Here is a 17,700-nt window from a genome sequence, read left to right as displayed (position 1 = left end):
AGGATGCCGATTTGGGCCCAGGATGCCGATTTGGGCCCAGGATGCTGATTTGGGCCCAGGTTGATGATTTGGGTCCAGGTTGATGATTTGGGTCGAGGTTGATGATTTGGGTCCAGGTTGACGATTTGGTTCCAGGTTGCTGATTTGTGCCCAGGATGTTGATTTGTGCCCAGGTTGCTGATTTGGGCCCAGGATGCCAAGTTTATGGTGATGTATTTACGGATGCTTGTTTTGTAGTTGTCGTTGATCGGTGGGTGGATGTTTTGAAGGATGTCATTGTGATGTAATCTTAATTTTTGATTTTTAGGGGCAACCTTTAGTCTGTTGATGATGAGCCAGGTTTGTAGGGTGCTGACGAAGGGTTGAAGCTGTGCTGTGGTTGTGTTGATGTCGCTATGGGTAGAGGCAATGGTTATGTTGTCCGTATATGAGGCTATTTGTACTGTATGTTCTTGGGTGAGTTTGGAATGCCGTGAATGTACAGATTAAAGAGCGTGGGAGAGAGGACCGAGCCTTGAGGGATTCCGTTAAGAAAGTATCGTGTGCGTGATGACTGATGACCTGCCATTAAAAGTTACGCATCACTGTCTGGATGACGAGTAGTCGGCCAGCCAGCACTTGGTGTTGTTGTGCATGTTTGTATCGAGTATTTCCTTGCGGGCAAGAGATTCGGGATGGCGTGACACGTTTTTGTTCATGTCTGTTGTCGTGAGAAGTGTTTTTTGATGGTTTTCTAATGTTGAAACAATCTGTTTCGTGTGGGGTTTGCGAGGAGAGATGGACTGGAGTGGTTTAGTTTGATTCTGAGCTGGGAGAGTGCATGGGTTGTGAGTGCAGTTATTAGGCACTCTAACTTTGGAGGGTGTGCAAAGTAATGTCATAGAGCTGCAGAAGGCCTGATCAATCCTAACGAACTAGACAGTCCACTCAGACAATTATGAAAACACACGAGGGGTTATTTATTTATTTCCTAAACATCATTTTAAAGTCAAAATTTTTGGTAACACTTTAAAAATTCTTCAATAACGGAGGAGAATGAAGATTTAAAAACATGTATAATTAAGAGGTTACGTAAGACGTGGTCAGAATACATATCCTGTGGGACAACCAAGGGGGGGCCTTTGGGCTTCAGGACACGACACCAACAACATAAAACATAATTTTGTATTTAAAAAACCGGATGTTTTAAGAACGATCGCCTCTTCCGTTCAGAGTGGCTTTGCAAAGAAAATCAAACAGACCATGGCAGCACTCCTCCAGTGGTCCACCCGAGTCGTCGTGACGATGATCTGCGATTTCTGGGACACCTTTGGCTTCTCTTCCTCATTCACTTCATCGTTTTCAGAGTCACTCGGCTCCTGCGAAATGGGATCCATCGTGGATCAAACCAAAGACGATAACAGCACCGATGACGGAAGTGTTTTCACCAAATCTTAGGGTGTGTGATCCGTATTACGAAAGGGAAATAATCAGAACGAGTACAAACATATTTCACAGGTTCCAAACTACCTCGAGCTGCTCAGGGGGCTTGTGGACCCCAGATTCACCGTCATCGGAGTCATCCGCACCCTCCTCAGGATCAAAGTCCAGCAAAGTACTGTCGTTCTTCTGCAGGAAGTTGTAGAACTCGGGGTCGGAGGACTTCAGCTGCTCCAATTGCTTGGCATGTTCACGTGCCTCACCCTCATCACCCTCTTCTTCCTTTGTACGACGTTTTGATGGAACCGACAAAGATGATTTGGTACCATCCTTCTTATTCTTTTTCCTCAAAATACCCCTGTTTATATCAGATTAAAGGACAAAGGGAGATATTACAACACTGAATAGAGGGGCAAGCATCATGATAAGGAACTGTACACCATAGGATGAGGGATATATATACATTAAAGATTAACGTGCACTTCAAATTGACACATTTCATGCATTTGATATTGTGGTTTAAGCTCCCGGTAACTGAAAGCAAATTACTACAACTGCACATTATACCCTCATGACTTTCAATGAGAGTTTGAACCCTCACCACCAGCACCACGACAACCACCACATTATAAAAGACCATGATTCTGACCCTCAAAGTCACCCCTACTAACCTGAGTACACTCGCCAGATTTAGTCGAGTTTGGTCAAAAACTGAAGGAACTCACCAAACAAACAAGTAAACAATTTGCACTATTATAGTACACCAGAAGCACCGGTACCTGCTCCCTACGGGAGGACTAGGAACTTGTTATTATCCTTTTTCAAATGTCCAATTCAGAATACCTGTCCAAAATACCTATCGCTGCCTAATTCAAAACACCTCACTGTACTGAAAAACGTCGGTTACCCTATCCAAAGTTACAGAATGCCTTATGCTGGCACTCACAAACACTCACATCCCACTCTCGCACACCCAGCTGGATTCAAACTAAGCCACTCCACTACCACTCCTCACAAACCCCACACATAACACCTTTGGTGGCTTAAACAGGAGAAAACCGTCAAAATATATTATACCCACACCACAGACTTTACCAAAATGCTCAAATAAACATGTGCAACAACATCAAGTGCTGGCATAAAAGAGTGTGCATGTTGTTATAGTGTACATGTTATAGTATACAAACAAAATGCTCAAATAAACATGCGCAACAACATCAAGTGCTGGCATAAAAGAGTGTGCATGTTGTTATAGTGTACATGTTATAGTATACAAACAAAATGCTCAAATAAACATGTGCAACAACATCAAGTGCTGGCATAAAAGAGTGTACATGTTGTTATAGTGTACATGTTATAGTATACAAACAAAATGCTCAAATAAACATGTGCAACATCAAGTGCTGGCATAAAAGAGGGTACATGTTGTTATAGTGTACATGTTATAGTATACAAACAAAATGCTCAAATAAACATGTGCAACAACATCAAGTGCTGGCATAAAAGAGGGTACATGTTGTTATAGTGTACATGTTGTAGTATACAAACAAAATGCTCAAATAAACATGTGCAACAACATCAAGTGCTGGCATAAAAGAGTGTACATGTTGTTATAGTGTACATGTTATAGTATACAAACAAAATGCTCAAATAAACATGTGCAACATCAAGTGCTGGCATAAAAGAGGGTACATGTTGTTATAGTGTACATGTTGTTATAGTGTACATGTTGTTATAGTGTACATGTTGTTATAGTGTACATGTTGTTATAGTGTACATGTTATAGTATACAAACAAATGCTCAAATAAACATGTGCAACAACATCAAGTGCTGGCATAAAAGAGTGTGCATGTTGTTATAGTGTACATGTTGTTATAGTGTACATGTTGTTATAGTGTACATGTTATAGTATACAAACAAAATGCTCAAATAAACATGTGCAACAACATCAAGTGCTGGCATAAAAGAGTGTGCATGTTGTTATAGTGTACATGTTGTAGTATACAAACAAAATGCTCAAATAAACATGTGCAACAACATCAAGTGCTGGCATAAAAGAGTGTACATGTTGTTATAGTGTACATGTTATAGTATACAAACAAAATGCTCAAATAAACATGTGCAACAACATCAAGTGCTGGCATAAAAGAGTGTGCATGTTGTTATCGTGTACATGTTATAGTATACAAACAAAATGCTCAAATAAACATGTGCAACAACATCAAGTGCTGGCATAAAAGAGGGTACATGTTGTTATAGTGTACATGTTATAGTATACAAACAAAATGCTCAAATAAACATGTGCAACATCAAGTGCTGGCATAAAAGAGGGTACATGTTGTTATAGTGTACATGTTGTTATAGTGTACATGTTGTTATAGTGTACATGTTGTTATAGTGTACATGTTATAGTATACAAACAAAATGCTCAAATAAACATGTGCAACAACATCAAGTGCTGGCATAAAAGAGTGTGCATGTTGTTATAGTGTACATGTTGTAGTATACAAACAAAATGCTCAAATAAACATGTGCAACAACATCAAGTGCTGGCATAAAAGAGTGTACATGTTGTTATAGTGTACATGTTATAGTATACAAACAAAATGCTCAAATAAACATGTGCAACAACATCAAGTGCTGGCATAAAAGAGGGTACATGTTGTTATAGTGTACATGTTGAAGTATACAAACAAAATGCTCAAATAAACATGTGCAACAACATCAAGTGCTGGCATAAAAGAGTGTGCATGTTGTTATCGTGTACATGTTATAGTATACAAACAAAATGCTCAAATAAACATGTGCAACATCAAGTGCTGGCATAAAAGAGGGTACATGTTGTTATAGTGCACATGTTGTAGTATACAAACAAAATTCTCAAATAAACATGTGCAACATCAAGTGCTGGCATAAAAGAGAGTACATGTTGTTATAGTGTACATGTTGTTATAGTGTACATGTTGTTATAGTGTACATGTTGTTATAGTGTACATGTTGTTATAGTGTACATGTTATAGTATGCAAACAAAATGCTCAAATAAACATGTGCAACAACATCAAGTGCTGGCATAAAAGAGTGTGCATGTTGTTATAGTGTACATGTTGTTATAGTGTACATGTTGTTATCGTGTACATGTTATAGTATACAAACAAAATGCTCAAATAAACATGTGCAACAACATCAAATGCTGGCATAAAAGAGTGTGCATGTTGTTATAGTGTACATGTTATAGTACACAAACAAAATGCTCAAATAAACATGTGCAACAACATCAAGTGCTGGCATAAAAGAGGGTACATGTTGTTATAGTGTACATGTTGTTATAGTGTACATGTTGTTATAGTGTACATGTTGTTTTTGTGTACATGTTGTTATCGTGTACATGTTGTTATAGTGTACATGTTGTTATAGTGTACATGTTGTTATAGTGTACATGTTATAGTATACAAACAAAATTCTCAAATAAACATGTGCAACATCAAGTGCTGGCATAAAAGAGGGTACATGTTGTTATAGTGTACATGTTGTTATAGTGTACATGTTGTTATCGTGTACATGTTGTTATAGTACACATACAAGATCAAAGATGTGCACATGTTTTCACCTCTCATTTTTCAATCTCTTTGTGGAGACTGCACGGATTCTTTGCCTACTTCCTGGAATTACATCTTCTCCGTCTGCTCTCCCTTCATCATTTGATGAACCTTCTAAAGCGAAGAATTCCTCCACACTGAGTTCGGCTAACCTTTGGGAGAAGGGGAGGGGGTGGGGGGGGGGTGGACAAAAGGAATACAATTAGAGTAGAAAAATAAATGACACAAAAAAACATTTCCCCACAAGGGTCATATATTTATTATGTCCATAAATCCATCGGGAATTTTAATATTAAAGCGCGGCGTTACGCGCGCTGCTTGTGAGCAAGGAGGAAGCGGACAAGCGGTAACATATAAACGTCTTTATTGTAAGACTACACTGTAACACTGTGCTCCTCCGGGCTGGTCGCCCGGGGTATATCATGAGGCCACGCCTACCCCTCGGGCGTGGCCACCGCCCACTTGGTGCGTGGAATGATGTCACCACGCCAGTGGGCTTTTGTGTCCGCCACACGCGCCCCCCCAGAATTCCCGCGCACCTGGAGGGCCAGTTTGCGGGGCAGACGAATGACCCGGCCGAAGCGCCCCCTGGCGATCGGCGGCGTCCGGGGTGCAGGGATGCCAGGTGGGATGCCCCTGGCTGCTCCTGGGATGGGTGCAGGACCGGGGGGCGGCGTGGCGGCGGGGCTGGGCGGTGCCGGGGGTGCGCCCGCAGGAGGGCGGCCCCGACGTGGGGGTCGGGCCACTGGCGGTGGATGGTCCACATCGAGGTGGGCCGGCTTGAGGCGGTCTACCGAAACGCGGTCAGGAGTACCGCCGATGTCCAGGGTGAAGTGCTTCGCCCCGGTCTCCAGCACGCGGAAAGGCCCGTCGTACGGGGGCCGCAGTGGTGTCCGATGGGCATCGTGGCGGACGAAGACGTACTCCGCCGTGCGAAGCTCCGGGGCGACGTGCGTCGGTGGGTGCCCGTGGCATGCCGTTGGCACCGGGGCGAACCTCTGGGCGGTCTCTTGCAGAGCGGAGCGCTGCTGTGCCGCGGACCATGGTGCCGTGGAGTCGGGGAGGAACTCGCCCGGCACCCGCAGCGGTTGCCCGAAGACCAACTCCGCCGCGGATGCGCGCAGGTCCTCCTTGGGCGCCGTCCGGAGGCCCAGCAGGACCCAGGGGAGCCTGTCGACCCAGCCGCCGTCGCGGAGGGTGGCCCGGAGCGCGGCCTTCAATGAGCGGTGAAATCGCTCACACAGGCCGTTAGCCTGGGGGTGGTAGGCCGTGGTTCGGTGCAGCCGGACCCCGAGCCCCTGCGCAACCGCCCCCCAGAGCTCCGAGGTGAACTGGGGGCCGCGGTCGGATGAGATGTCTGAGGGGGCGCCGAAGCGGGCGACCCAGGTGGCAATGAAAGCCTGCGCGACATCGGCCGCCGTTGTCGACGCCAAGGGCACGGCCTCCGGCCACCGGGTGGTGCGGTCCACCATGGTGAGGACGTGGGTGAAACCCCGCGAGGGGGGCAGAGGTCCCACCAGGTCCACGTGGACGTGGTCAAACCGGCGTTCCGGCACCGTGAACGGGGCCAACGGGGCCTGGGTGTGCCGGTGCACCTTGGCGCGCTGGCACGCGAGGCATGTCCTGGCCCAGCCGCGGACGGCCTTCCGGAGGCCATGCCAGACGAACTTGTCGGCGATCAGCCTTTGGGAGGCCCTCGCGCCCGGGTGGGACAGGCCGTGGATGGCGTCAAACACCTGGCGCTGCCAGCCCGCGGGCACAATGGGGCGAGGACGCCCGAGGGAGACGTCGCACAAGAGGGCCGCGCCCGCGCCGTCGAACGGCACCTCGGTGACGCGGAGGCCCGTGACGGCGGTCCGCAAGGCCTGGACGTCGGGGTCAGCGGCCTGGTCCGCTGCCATCCGGGCATAGTCGATGCCGAGGTGGACTGCGTGGGCGACGGCCCGGGAAAGGCAATCCGCCACTGGGTTGTCCTTCCCCGCGACGTGCTGGATGTCCGTCGTGTACTCGGACACGGCCGAGAGGTGACGCTGCTGCCGGGCCGACCACGGCTCGGTGACCTTGCCCATCGCGAAGATCAGCGGCTTGTGGTCGACGAAGGCAGTGAACGCCCGGCCCTCGAGCAGATGGCGGAAGTGCCTGACCGCCAAGTGAAGTCCGAGCAACTCGCGGTCGAAGGTACTGTAACGGCGTTCGGGCGGGCGAAGCTGCCGGCTAAAGAACGCCAGCGGTTGCCAAGCTCCACGCACCCATTGCTCGTGCACCGCGCCCACCGCGTAGTCCGAGGCATCGGTGGTGAGGGCGATCGGTGCATCGGGCGCCGGGTGCGCGAGCATGGTGGCGTTAGCCAAGGCGAGCTTCGCGCCCGTGAACGCCGTGTCCATCTGCTCGGTCCAGGTAACGTCGCCTTTACCCGGCTTACCTCGGAGAGCTTCGTGCAGGGGGCGCAGGAGCTGGGCGATACGGGGCAGGAACCGATGGTAAAAGTTCACCATGCCCAGGAACTCCTGCAGCCCTCTGATCGTGCGGGGGCGCGGAAACCCCTTCACCGCCTCCACCTTGGCCGGCAGGGGGACGGCTCCGCGCCTGGTGACACGGTGCCCCAGAAAATCGATTGTGGCGGCGCCGAACCGGCACTTTGCGGGGTTCACAATCAGGCCATGCTGGCCCAGGCGTTCGAAGAGCGTGCGGAGGTGGCGTAGGTGCTCTTCGCGGGACGCGCTGGCGACGAGGATATCGTCCAGGTAGACGTAGACAAAATCCAAGTCGCGCAGGACGCTGTCCATCAGTCGCTGGAACGCCTGAGCCGCATTCTTCAGACCGAAGGGCATGCGCAGGAACTCGAAGAGTCCGAATGGCGTGATGACCGCCGTCTTCGGGACGTCCTCCGGCCTGACGGGGACCTGATGGTAGCCGCGTATGAGGTCCACCTTCGAGAAGAAGGACCTGCCCGCCAAACGGGCGGAAAAGTCCTGAATGTGGGGGACGGGGTAGCGGTCGGGAGTCGTGGCGTCATTGAGACGGCGATAGTCCCCGCACGGTCGCCATCCCCCGCCGGGCTTCGGCACGATGTGCAGCGGCGACGCCCAAGCGCTCTCTGAGCGCCGAACGATGCCGAGTCGCTCCAGGGTAGCGAACTCCGCTTTTGCCACCGCCAGCTTCGTCGGCTCGAGGCGGCATGCCCGGGCGTAGACCGGTGGCCCGACGGTGGGGATGTGATGGGCCACCCCGTGCTTGACGGCCCCCGCCGAGAAGGTGGGCCGCGTGAGGGCCGGGAAGCCGGCGAGGAGGCGGGTGAATGCGTCCGCTGCCGGAAGCGTACAGACCAACGTGGCCGGAACCGAATCGTTCGGCAAGCCGCTTGGCAAGCCGCTCGTTGAGCTGGGCAACGCACATGCGAGCGAGCTGAACGTCTCGGCCTGGACAAGCCGTCTGCGCTTGACGTCGACCAGGAGCCCATTAGCGCACAGGAAGTCCGCGCCAAGCAGTGCCATGGGCACGTCGGCGGTGACAAACGTCCATCGGAAAACCTGCCCTCCAAACCGCAGAGAGAGGCAGCGTTTTCCGTACGTACGGATGGGCGTCCCGTTCGCGGCAAGCAGCGCGGGGCCCCCACCCGCGGCGTGCTTGTCTGACGTGCCGGCGGGAATGACACTCACCTGTGCTCCCGTGTCGCACAGGTAACGGCGCCCGGAGAAGGTGTCCGTTATGAACAGCAGGCTGCTCGAACGGCCGGCGCTCATCGCCACAATTGAGCGCCGGCCCGGGCGTTTCCCGACCCGTTGAAGGAGCACGGCGGATGACACCGCCGAGCTTCGTGGCCGAACTTGGCGTGGAACCAGCACCAGGTGGTGGAGCTGGAGGAGCGCGGCTGGCTCCGCCAGGCCGGTGGAGTCGACGGGTTTCCCCGCGGTGGCGGTTTTCGCCGCGGCGGTGGGCGGGGCGTGGCGGCGTTCACGAGGTGCGTATCAGCATGCTGCTGAAACTCAGCGTGCTGTAGAAGATGATGCTGTGGAACAGCAGCGTCGAAGGCCGTGACGGCCACGCCAACGCTCGCCCGCGTGTCCGAAGCGGCGAAGTACTTGTCCGCCTCGGCCGCCAATGCTCGGGGTTCCGTTAGCCCGGTCCCGGCCAACGCGAGGCGAACCTGCGCTGGAAGTTGGCGACGGAAAAGCGCCCGGAATAGCGAACCGGGGGCTTCGTCGCCTAACAGTGACAGCATATGGTCCATTCGGACCGACGGGCGCGTCTCACCGAGCTCGGGGAGATCCAGGAGGCGGTCGGCCCGTGCGTCGTCCGTGAGGCTGAACGTGGCTAGGAGTAGCCGCTTGAGTGCCTCGTACTTGTGGCCGTCCGGTGGGTGGCGAAGGACGGACACAACTCGAGCGGCCGTGCCGGGCCCGAGGGAGGCGACGACGTGGCAGTAGCGCGTGTCATCGCCGGTGAGGTGCCGAAGCTGAAATTGGGCTTCGGCCTGGACGAACCAGACTTCGGCCTGAGCCTCCCAAAATTCCGGAAGTTTGACGAAGGCGGCCATGGCGATGGCGTCGCGTGTGGAAGGATCGCTCCGGCAGATCCAACGTCGAGGGTCACCAGTAAAGCGCGGCGTTACGCGCGCTGCTTGTGAGCAAGGAGGAAGCGGACAAGCGGTAACATATAAACGTCTTTATTGTAAGACTACACTGTAACACTGTGCTCCTCCGGGCTGGTCGCCCGGGGTATATCATGAGGCCACGCCTACCCCTCGGGCGTGGCCACCGCCCACTTGGTGCGTGGAATGATGTCACCACGGCAGTGGGCTTTTGTGTCCGCCACAATATGCCCCATGACCCCAAATCTCCCCGGATGTTCTGTAAGGGATGGAACTTAACAAATTGAGATATTGAGTCCGCAGGTGAGAGAGAAGAGGAACAAATGTGTGGATGTGTGCAGCGATTCAGAACATTGGGAATATCACCAGAAATGTGTTAGAAACGGATGACACGTGCCGTGTGTGTGTGTGTGTGTGTGTGTGTGTGTGTGTGTGTGTGTGTGTGTGTGTGTGTGTGTGTGTGTGGGGTGGGGGGGCGGCAAGAAAAGAGCTGTGGGTGCAAAAGAGCAGAAAGGAGACGAGAGAAAACAGAGACAACAGACCTGTCTGTGATGGGAAAGTGATTGGACCATAGACTCAGCGTTATTGTGGGATATTCCAGTGAGCCTCAAGGCCTTAGTTTCCAAGCCGACAAGCTGAGCTGGGTGTGAGGCAGGGGTGCCAGTCTAGAGGGGGGAGCAGTACTCCAAGTTGTGGATGAAAGCCTTGTAGTTGTAGTTGGATTGGAATTTCGCTGTGCCAAGGAAGGACTTGGGGGGAAAAGCACAGGGCCCAGAACACTGCCTGGGGGGACTGCAGCCTGAACAGGAAGAGGAGATGAGAGAAACCCATTCAGGGCCACACGTTGCCGACGACGAGAGAGGAGGTCCGCCAGCCATGCGTGGAGGTTTCCAATTATGGTCAACAGTTACCCCACACCGACTGTCACCTTGCTCTTTCATGAGCCTCGATCTTGGAGAGGTAGAAAAGGAAATTATATTCTCAGATTTAACTTCGGCAGCAGGAAGTTCAATGTAAACATCGAGGATTCGGTTCAGGAAAAGAAGAAAAAGAAAAAGAAGAAGAAGACGAATGCGGCCGAGACGAGTCTGGCGTTGGGATAAACCCACGGAGGTATATAATAAACTGGAGAGCCAATGACGGCTGTCGGCTGAAGCTAGCGGAAGTTGCTTGGCGGCCATATTGGGAAGCCGATTGTGACATTCGTCCACATCCATCAGGGCAAGTAATACAATACACCGGACTCGAACATGCAACTAAATTGGAAGTTTATTGTTCAATAGTTGTTATTTTTCCTTAGCTATCTGATGCCAATAACTGCAAATGAGGGTTGTATAAATTACAGCACTAGGTGGTTTGCCATTGCCTTCCCACTTCGCAGTAGCAGTAGGTAGGGCAGGACGTTGTTCAGGGTCCTGGTACGAATCCCGATCCTGGTATTTCACGGGCAGGGCGACTGATCATCCTGGCGAACGTTAAGCCGGCTGTCTTGTCTGCTAGTGAAGGAGCTGGGGCTCCCACGTCGATCGGGGAATCGGAATCGGGGAATGGAAGCTGAATGACAGTTGGAAAGTGCCTGTAGCATACTTTATGATAAATGGATTGTCGGGGAAGGAACAGGCGAATTTGGTGACACAATGTCTACTAAAATTGCATGATATCGGTGCAGAGGTGGTTTCCTTAACTTGCGATGGACCGTCCGCTCATTTGACAATGTTACGTGAGCTAGGTGCCGACATCACGCCGCAGAATGTGAAACCAACATTTCCCCACCCAGCAAATCCCGAAAAGAAAATTTGTGTTGTACTCGATGCATGTCACATGCTTAAACTTGCAAGAAACTGTCTTGGATCCATGAAAATGATGGAGGATGGCAACAAAAAAGTCATCGCGTGGAAATACATCCAGGCACTCTTTGATCTGCAGAAGAGGGAAGGCTTGCGTCTGGGAAATAAGCTCTCCCGGAAACACATCGAGTGGAAGAGCAATGTCATGAAGGTGGACACAGCGCTCAGACATTGAGCACTAGTGTGGCAGATGCAATTCGGTTTTGCAGGGACACTTTGCAACTATCAGAATTTCAGGGCAGTGAGGCTACCTGCCAATACATTGAAACATTGGACAAACTGTTTGACATTCTAAATTCTCGCAATCCATTGGCACGAAACTACAAGGCACCACTCATGACATCACGAGAAGGACTTTTCCTGCCATTCCTGGATACTGCCTACAGTTACTTGTCCAACATCAAAAACATGAATGGTCAAGTTATGACCAATACGCGTTTGAAAACCCCCTTCATTGGTTTCATGATCTGCATAGAGAGTGTCAAAATTTTGTATTTCACATATGTCAAACCTGCCTCATCTCCCCTGCGATACCTGCTCACGTACAAAATGAGCCAAGACCACATTGAACTTTGCTTTGGAGCGGTCCGCATTGCATGTGGAAGTGGGAATAACCCAACGGCCCGGCAGTTTGTTGCCGCATATAAGCGCCTCTTGATGCGACATGACATCAAGTCTGCAAGTGGGAACTGTTCTGCACAGGACTCAACCAGAATCCTGAATGCGGCTTCCTTCAAGTGCGTTGCAAAGCAGGCTGTGCCTGACGAGAGTCACGACATGTTGGTGGCCAGACGATACGACCTGGAGTTGAGATCGCCGGCAAAAGAGGACCACGACTATGCGGATATTCCAAATTTTGAGCAACTTTCCATCTTTACAGAGTCATGTGTTGGCTATATTGCCGGCTATGTGGTGAGGATGGTGAGGAAGACTCTGAAGTGTAGCCAATGTCTTTCTGCATTGACCAGTAACAACGAAGAATGGCAAACCACACCAATGTACAGCCTGATTGTTACCAAGAACAGGGGTGGCCTCATAGTTCCCTCGCACAGTGTTGTTCGTGTCTGTGAGGCGACTGAACGCTGTGTCAAGAGGCTCCTGGCTGTAACCAATGGCAAAATGCCTCGTGAAAGTGGGATAAGAGTGGCAATTTCCACTTCTGTCCTTTCTGAGGTCGGTCGGTCTACATTTGCTTCCTTGGATCGGCACATGTTTGACTGTGAGGCAGACAGCAACCATGTGTTTGCTTTAATACATTCTGTATCACAATCATACAGCAAGATACGTTTCCATCATGTTGTGAGAACACTCGATGATGACATGAAGGAAGAGCGCATCAGGAAAAAATATTGCAAACTGGTCCTGTTTGCTCACCAGTGAGGCAACACCAGAGCAAGCTGAAATATAAGAGCGACCTCATCTCTACATGGTGTGGGTGTGTTTTGTGGGTTAACTGTGAATTGTGTGGGTTAACTACATGACAGCGTTTCATGTCATTTATGTGACTGACTCACTGTTGATGTGTTGCTGACCCATGTCAGTGTAGAATAAACTCTGGTTATCATTATATCTGCGTGGTTTCTAACATCTCGGTAATAGAAACATACACATCTTAGTTACAATATAATGACTGAATTAAGTAACATCATATAACATGACAACAAATCAGATCTTTATATTGAGGAATATTATAGAACAAGCCAAAGAATGGCAAACGACGATGTACCTCAATTTTATAGATTTCTAGAAAGCTTTCGACTCCTTGCCCAGAGAAAGTCTGGGTCATAATGAAGAAATACAGCATACCTGGAAAATTAGTGAACCTTGTAAAAGCCCTTTACCAAGACTTTCAATGTGCGGTCGTCGACCAAGGTGAAACAACAGAATGGTTCAAGGTGAAGACAGGAGTTAAACAGGGGTGTAACATGTCAGGATTCTTATTCCTACTAGTGGGTGATTGGGTCATGAGAAGAACGATAAAGAACACCGAGCGGTAATTTTGGGCACTTTTTTTTCAAACAAGCTCTAAACCATTGGATTCCCCAGGAAAAATGCGTCTAGAACCAACTTCAAACTTAATGAACACCATTTCCTTAAAGAACGGGATTCTGAGCTCGAATATCAGTTCAAATATTAGTATTCTATATTAATTAAATAGTCGGCGGTCCTAAAATTCGCTCCAGCTGCATCATCAGTACGCCACGCCTTTGCTTTGACAGGCTTACGATCGGCTTCCCAATATGGCCGCCAGACTATTTCCGGTGGCTTCACGGCGGCTAATGCTGCGAGGTGGCCAATTGGCTCTCCATATTATATACCTCCGTGGATAAACCTCGTCGTATATACACGGACATTTTCCAAAAGGATCTTTCCGTTAAAACACCATCGAGTCTCCACTCGGCCGTTGTGCACAATAGTTCCAAACGCCCGCAGCGCACGGGATCGCGATCACTCACCGCTTGGTGGGAGCCATGTGAAATCCACGTGCGAATCCTTCTTCTTCTTCTTTTTTACGGTTTAATGGCGCTTTCAGAGCCGCGAGGCTCTATATACGCCACGCACCCTAACATCCAAACAAAACCATGCCAGGAGGTTTACACTAGAAAAACTAGAGACTCACACTGCTAACCCCGTATCTTTGATGAACTTTAACACTGATCTACAAAACCCAGGATGTTTCAGATCCAGACAGTAAAAGGCTTCCGGCAGACCTGCCCACGTGATCCCCATTCCGCGGACAGAAAGCTGAAGACGAGATCTAGCGTTATTATAACGCGGACAAAAGGAAAAAACATGGTCCAGATCTTCGGGAACCTCACACCGGTCGCACCACCCCGAGGGATGGCACCCAATCCTGTGAAGATAAAAATTGAGAAAACAATGTCCAATTCTAAGGCGAGATAAGATAGACTGCTCCCTGCGAGGGAGCCGGGGAGACGACCCCAAGGACGCGATCGATGGATGCACCTTGTGACACCACCACCCCTTCGGGGAGGAGTCCCACTGACTTTGCCCTATAACATTAATTTTCTGTTTAATTAAATTAGAGAGGTCTGCCTGGCCTAGCGGAACCGGGGTTTCGAAATCCAGATTGAGGGCACGTTTGGCCGCCTGATCACACACTCCATTGCCTGCAATGCCCACATGGGCCGGGACCCAGCATAGATCGACGACCGTGCCCCTCCAATGGGCCAAACTTACGAGATGAATTACCAATTTGCCAATTATCAAATTACCAATCAAGAACCAATTCGTTCCTACTGCCAGGCTGGAACGACCTAAGCGCTATCAGTGCCGAGAGAGAGTCGGAAAATATGACCGCGCTGAGGGGATAAAGGTCTATAATCCATTCAAGAGCCAAAACAATTGCATAAAGTTCTGCCGAAAATACCGACAGGTGGTCTGAAAGCCTGAAAGCCTTGGTCACCTTCACATCAGGGATGCAGAAGGCAGCCGCAGTGCGGCCAAGACCCGGATCTTTGGAGCCATCTGTATAAGCATGGAGAGATTGACTCCAAAACTTGTGAATGAATTCTACAGCCATGTTACTTGTCACGACGGGATTGTCCCTGTCTGTCATACTCTGTAAATCCAAGTGAATTCTTGGAACCACGAGGGTCCAAGGCGGCCATAGGGACACTTTATTGGCTGTGTTAACCGGGGAGAGGTCCAACCCCAACCCTTTAACCGCCCTAACACACTTGAGACCAAAAGGGGAAGCCGACGGAGATTACCGAGAGCATGATACTCCCAGCAATCCAGGAACAGAGAACTGCCAGGATGATTTACCCCGAAGGAGATGCATTTGGACCAGTATTTGAGAATAGACACTTCCCATCGAAGTGACAAAGGCAGCTCACCCGCTTCAACCAGGAGAGCGCTCACTGGAGAGCTTTTAAAGGCACCAAGACATATGCGGAGAGCTTTGGACTGAACTCTTTCCAACCTCCTCCGGATGGACAGGGACATGTCCCAAAAGGCTTGACACCCGTAATCAAAGAGCGAACGTATTAGGGCTCTGTACAAGATAAGGAGGCTATCCTGGTGGGCACCCCCAAGAAGTTCCCGAGATACAACGGAGAAGGTTGAGACCCTTCGAGCACTTAGCTACAAGTTTGGCACAATGGGCATTCCAGGTTAAGCCCTTATCAAAGATCACCCACAAAAAGGGGACCACCAGAGAGACTTTTAGAGCCGTGCCATTGACTGTTAATCTGACGTCCTCAACCTTTCTCTTGAGGGTAAAGATTCCGAGCTTAGACTTTGGCCCAGAGATGGCAAAACCCCATTTTGCAGCCCACTGCTCAATACTGACAACATCAGCCTGAAGGCGCTTGGAGATGAACGCACAGTTCCTGCCCCGAACCCAGATAGCTATATCATCGGCAAACAAAGACAAATTGCCCCGCACCCCTGGAAGAGAGGCAACATCATTTATCATTATGTTGAAAAGGGTGGGACTAATACAACTACCCTGAGGAATACCCTTTTTAGTGAGAAAAACGGAGGACAGCGCAGCACCAACCCGCACTTGAAAATATCTGCCAGACAGGAAATCACGGATCCACCAGAAAAGTCTGCCCCTGATGCCTAACTGGTGAATCTTAAACAGAAGACCTTCCCTCCAGACAGAATCATAGGCCTTCTGAATATCGAGGAAAACCCCCAGCACCGACTCGCGGACGATGAAAGCCTTCCTAATGTCATTTGCCAGAGAGACTATTTGATCTGAAGAGGACCGACCCCTCCTGAATCCACTCTGATATCTACTAAGCAGATTATTCTTTTCTAAATAAAATATCAGGCGTTCATTAACCATCTTCTCCATAAGTTTGCTAACAACAGAAATAAGAGCTATCGGGCAGTAAGAGGATGGATCTGTAGGATCCTTACCAGGCTTTAGAACAGGAATGATTATGGAATGCTTCCACGCACAAGGGAGCCTTCCTGATGACCTTATTGATCAACACCTGAAACACTTCCAAGACACTATCATCCATGTGCTTCAACATAGAGTGAGTGAGCGAATCAGGGCCAGGAGCACTATTCTTGGACTTGGAAATGACATGCTTTAATTCACCCAGAGAGAAATCCATGTTAAGCGGGGAGTTATCTGGGCTCACATCACAGAGAATGTCTTTATGCTGGGAGACAAACTGACGCTTGACCTCACCTGACTCTGAATCGACCGGATCATCCCCTGACTGATCTGAAAAGAAGGACGCTAAAGCAGAGGCCTTCTCCTGGCTCGAGTAAACAGGGGCATTATTGCCGACCAGCCAAGCTATCGACCACCCTCCACCATTCCTACCATACATACTTCTAGCCCTACACCAAACAGAACTAATGGAGGTGTCCGGATTAATAGACGCACAAAATGCTCGCCAAGACTCTGACTTGGCACATTTAATTACCCGCTGAGCTTGAGCTCTTCTTCTCTTGAACTCGATAGCATCTTGAAGCAGCAAGGATTTCCTAACTTTTTCAAAGGAAGACTTTCTGGCCTTAATGGCCCTCGCGCAATCCTCATTCCACCAGGGAACTTTAATTCTCTGACCGATCTGACCTTTACAAGTGGGGATAGACTCGAGAGCACTGCGATAAACTCCTTTGACTAAACTATTACTGAAGATATCAGGATTCTCGTTAAATAATTCAGGTTTTACCACCTCGGAGCAACATCTGGAAAACTTTCCCCAATTAGCCCTGGAAATACTCCAAGAGGGAGGCCTATCCAACCCCTCCAGATCTCTCTCCAATTTGAGGTGAGTGACCACCGGAAGGTGGTCACTACCCAGACTGTCTGAAAGAACCCGCCATTCACACCTTGCTGCAAGCGAGGCAGAGACTATCGTGAGGTCAAGAGGGGAAGACCGACCAGAGCCTGGATTTATGAATGTTCCACTACCATCATTCAGTATTACTAAGTCAAGGTCGTCCATCACCTTCTCCACACAAGAACCATTACTGTCCGTGAGCTTAGAGCCCCATAGAGTGTTGAGGCTGTTGAAGTCACCGCACCAAAAGATTGACCCTTCGCACTTGCATAAAACCTCTTTAAGCGCAAGAACATTCAAAGAGAGACACGGATTATAAAAGTTAACCACTGAGAAGGTCTCACTCGGGCTAGGAAATAAAACCACATTACACTCCAACTCCACCTGACAATCTATAACCCTATGAGGGACTCCTGACCTCACAAAAACCCCACACACCCCCCCCCCCCCCCCCCACCCCAAGCTCTA

General features: G+C 49.9%; 1 protein-coding gene across 3 annotated transcripts in view; it reads right to left on the bottom strand.

Moving 5' to 3' along the window:
* Nucleotides 1-14,444, bottom strand: part of LOC144893293 (nucleolar complex protein 2 homolog) — a 224,249-nt gene extending 209,805 nt beyond the window's left edge. For all 3 annotated transcript variants that reach the window (XM_078783470.1, XM_078783437.1, XM_078783525.1), the window contains exons 1-4: nt 13,912-14,444; nt 5,029-5,169; nt 1,510-1,777; nt 1,242-1,358 (exon numbers count right to left, since the gene is read on the bottom strand). In XM_078783470.1, the coding sequence (XP_078639596.1) occupies nt 1,242-1,358; nt 1,510-1,777; nt 5,029-5,169; nt 13,912-13,928 (543 nt within the window). In that variant the 5' untranslated portion in view covers nt 13,929-14,444. The remainder of the gene's footprint in view (nt 1-1,241; nt 1,359-1,509; nt 1,778-5,028; nt 5,170-13,911) is intronic.
* Nucleotides 14,445-17,700: the final 3,256 nt, after the last annotated feature.

The sequence above is a fragment of the Myxine glutinosa genome, chromosome 1 (assembly GCF_964187855.1).
Source record: "Myxine glutinosa chromosome 1, kmMyxGlut1.1, whole genome shotgun sequence".
In the NCBI taxonomy this organism is placed as follows: Eukaryota; Metazoa; Chordata; class Myxini; order Myxiniformes; family Myxinidae; genus Myxine; species Myxine glutinosa.
Note: the sequence above shows the minus strand (reverse complement) of the source record. Positions and strands in the feature narration are given on the sequence as shown.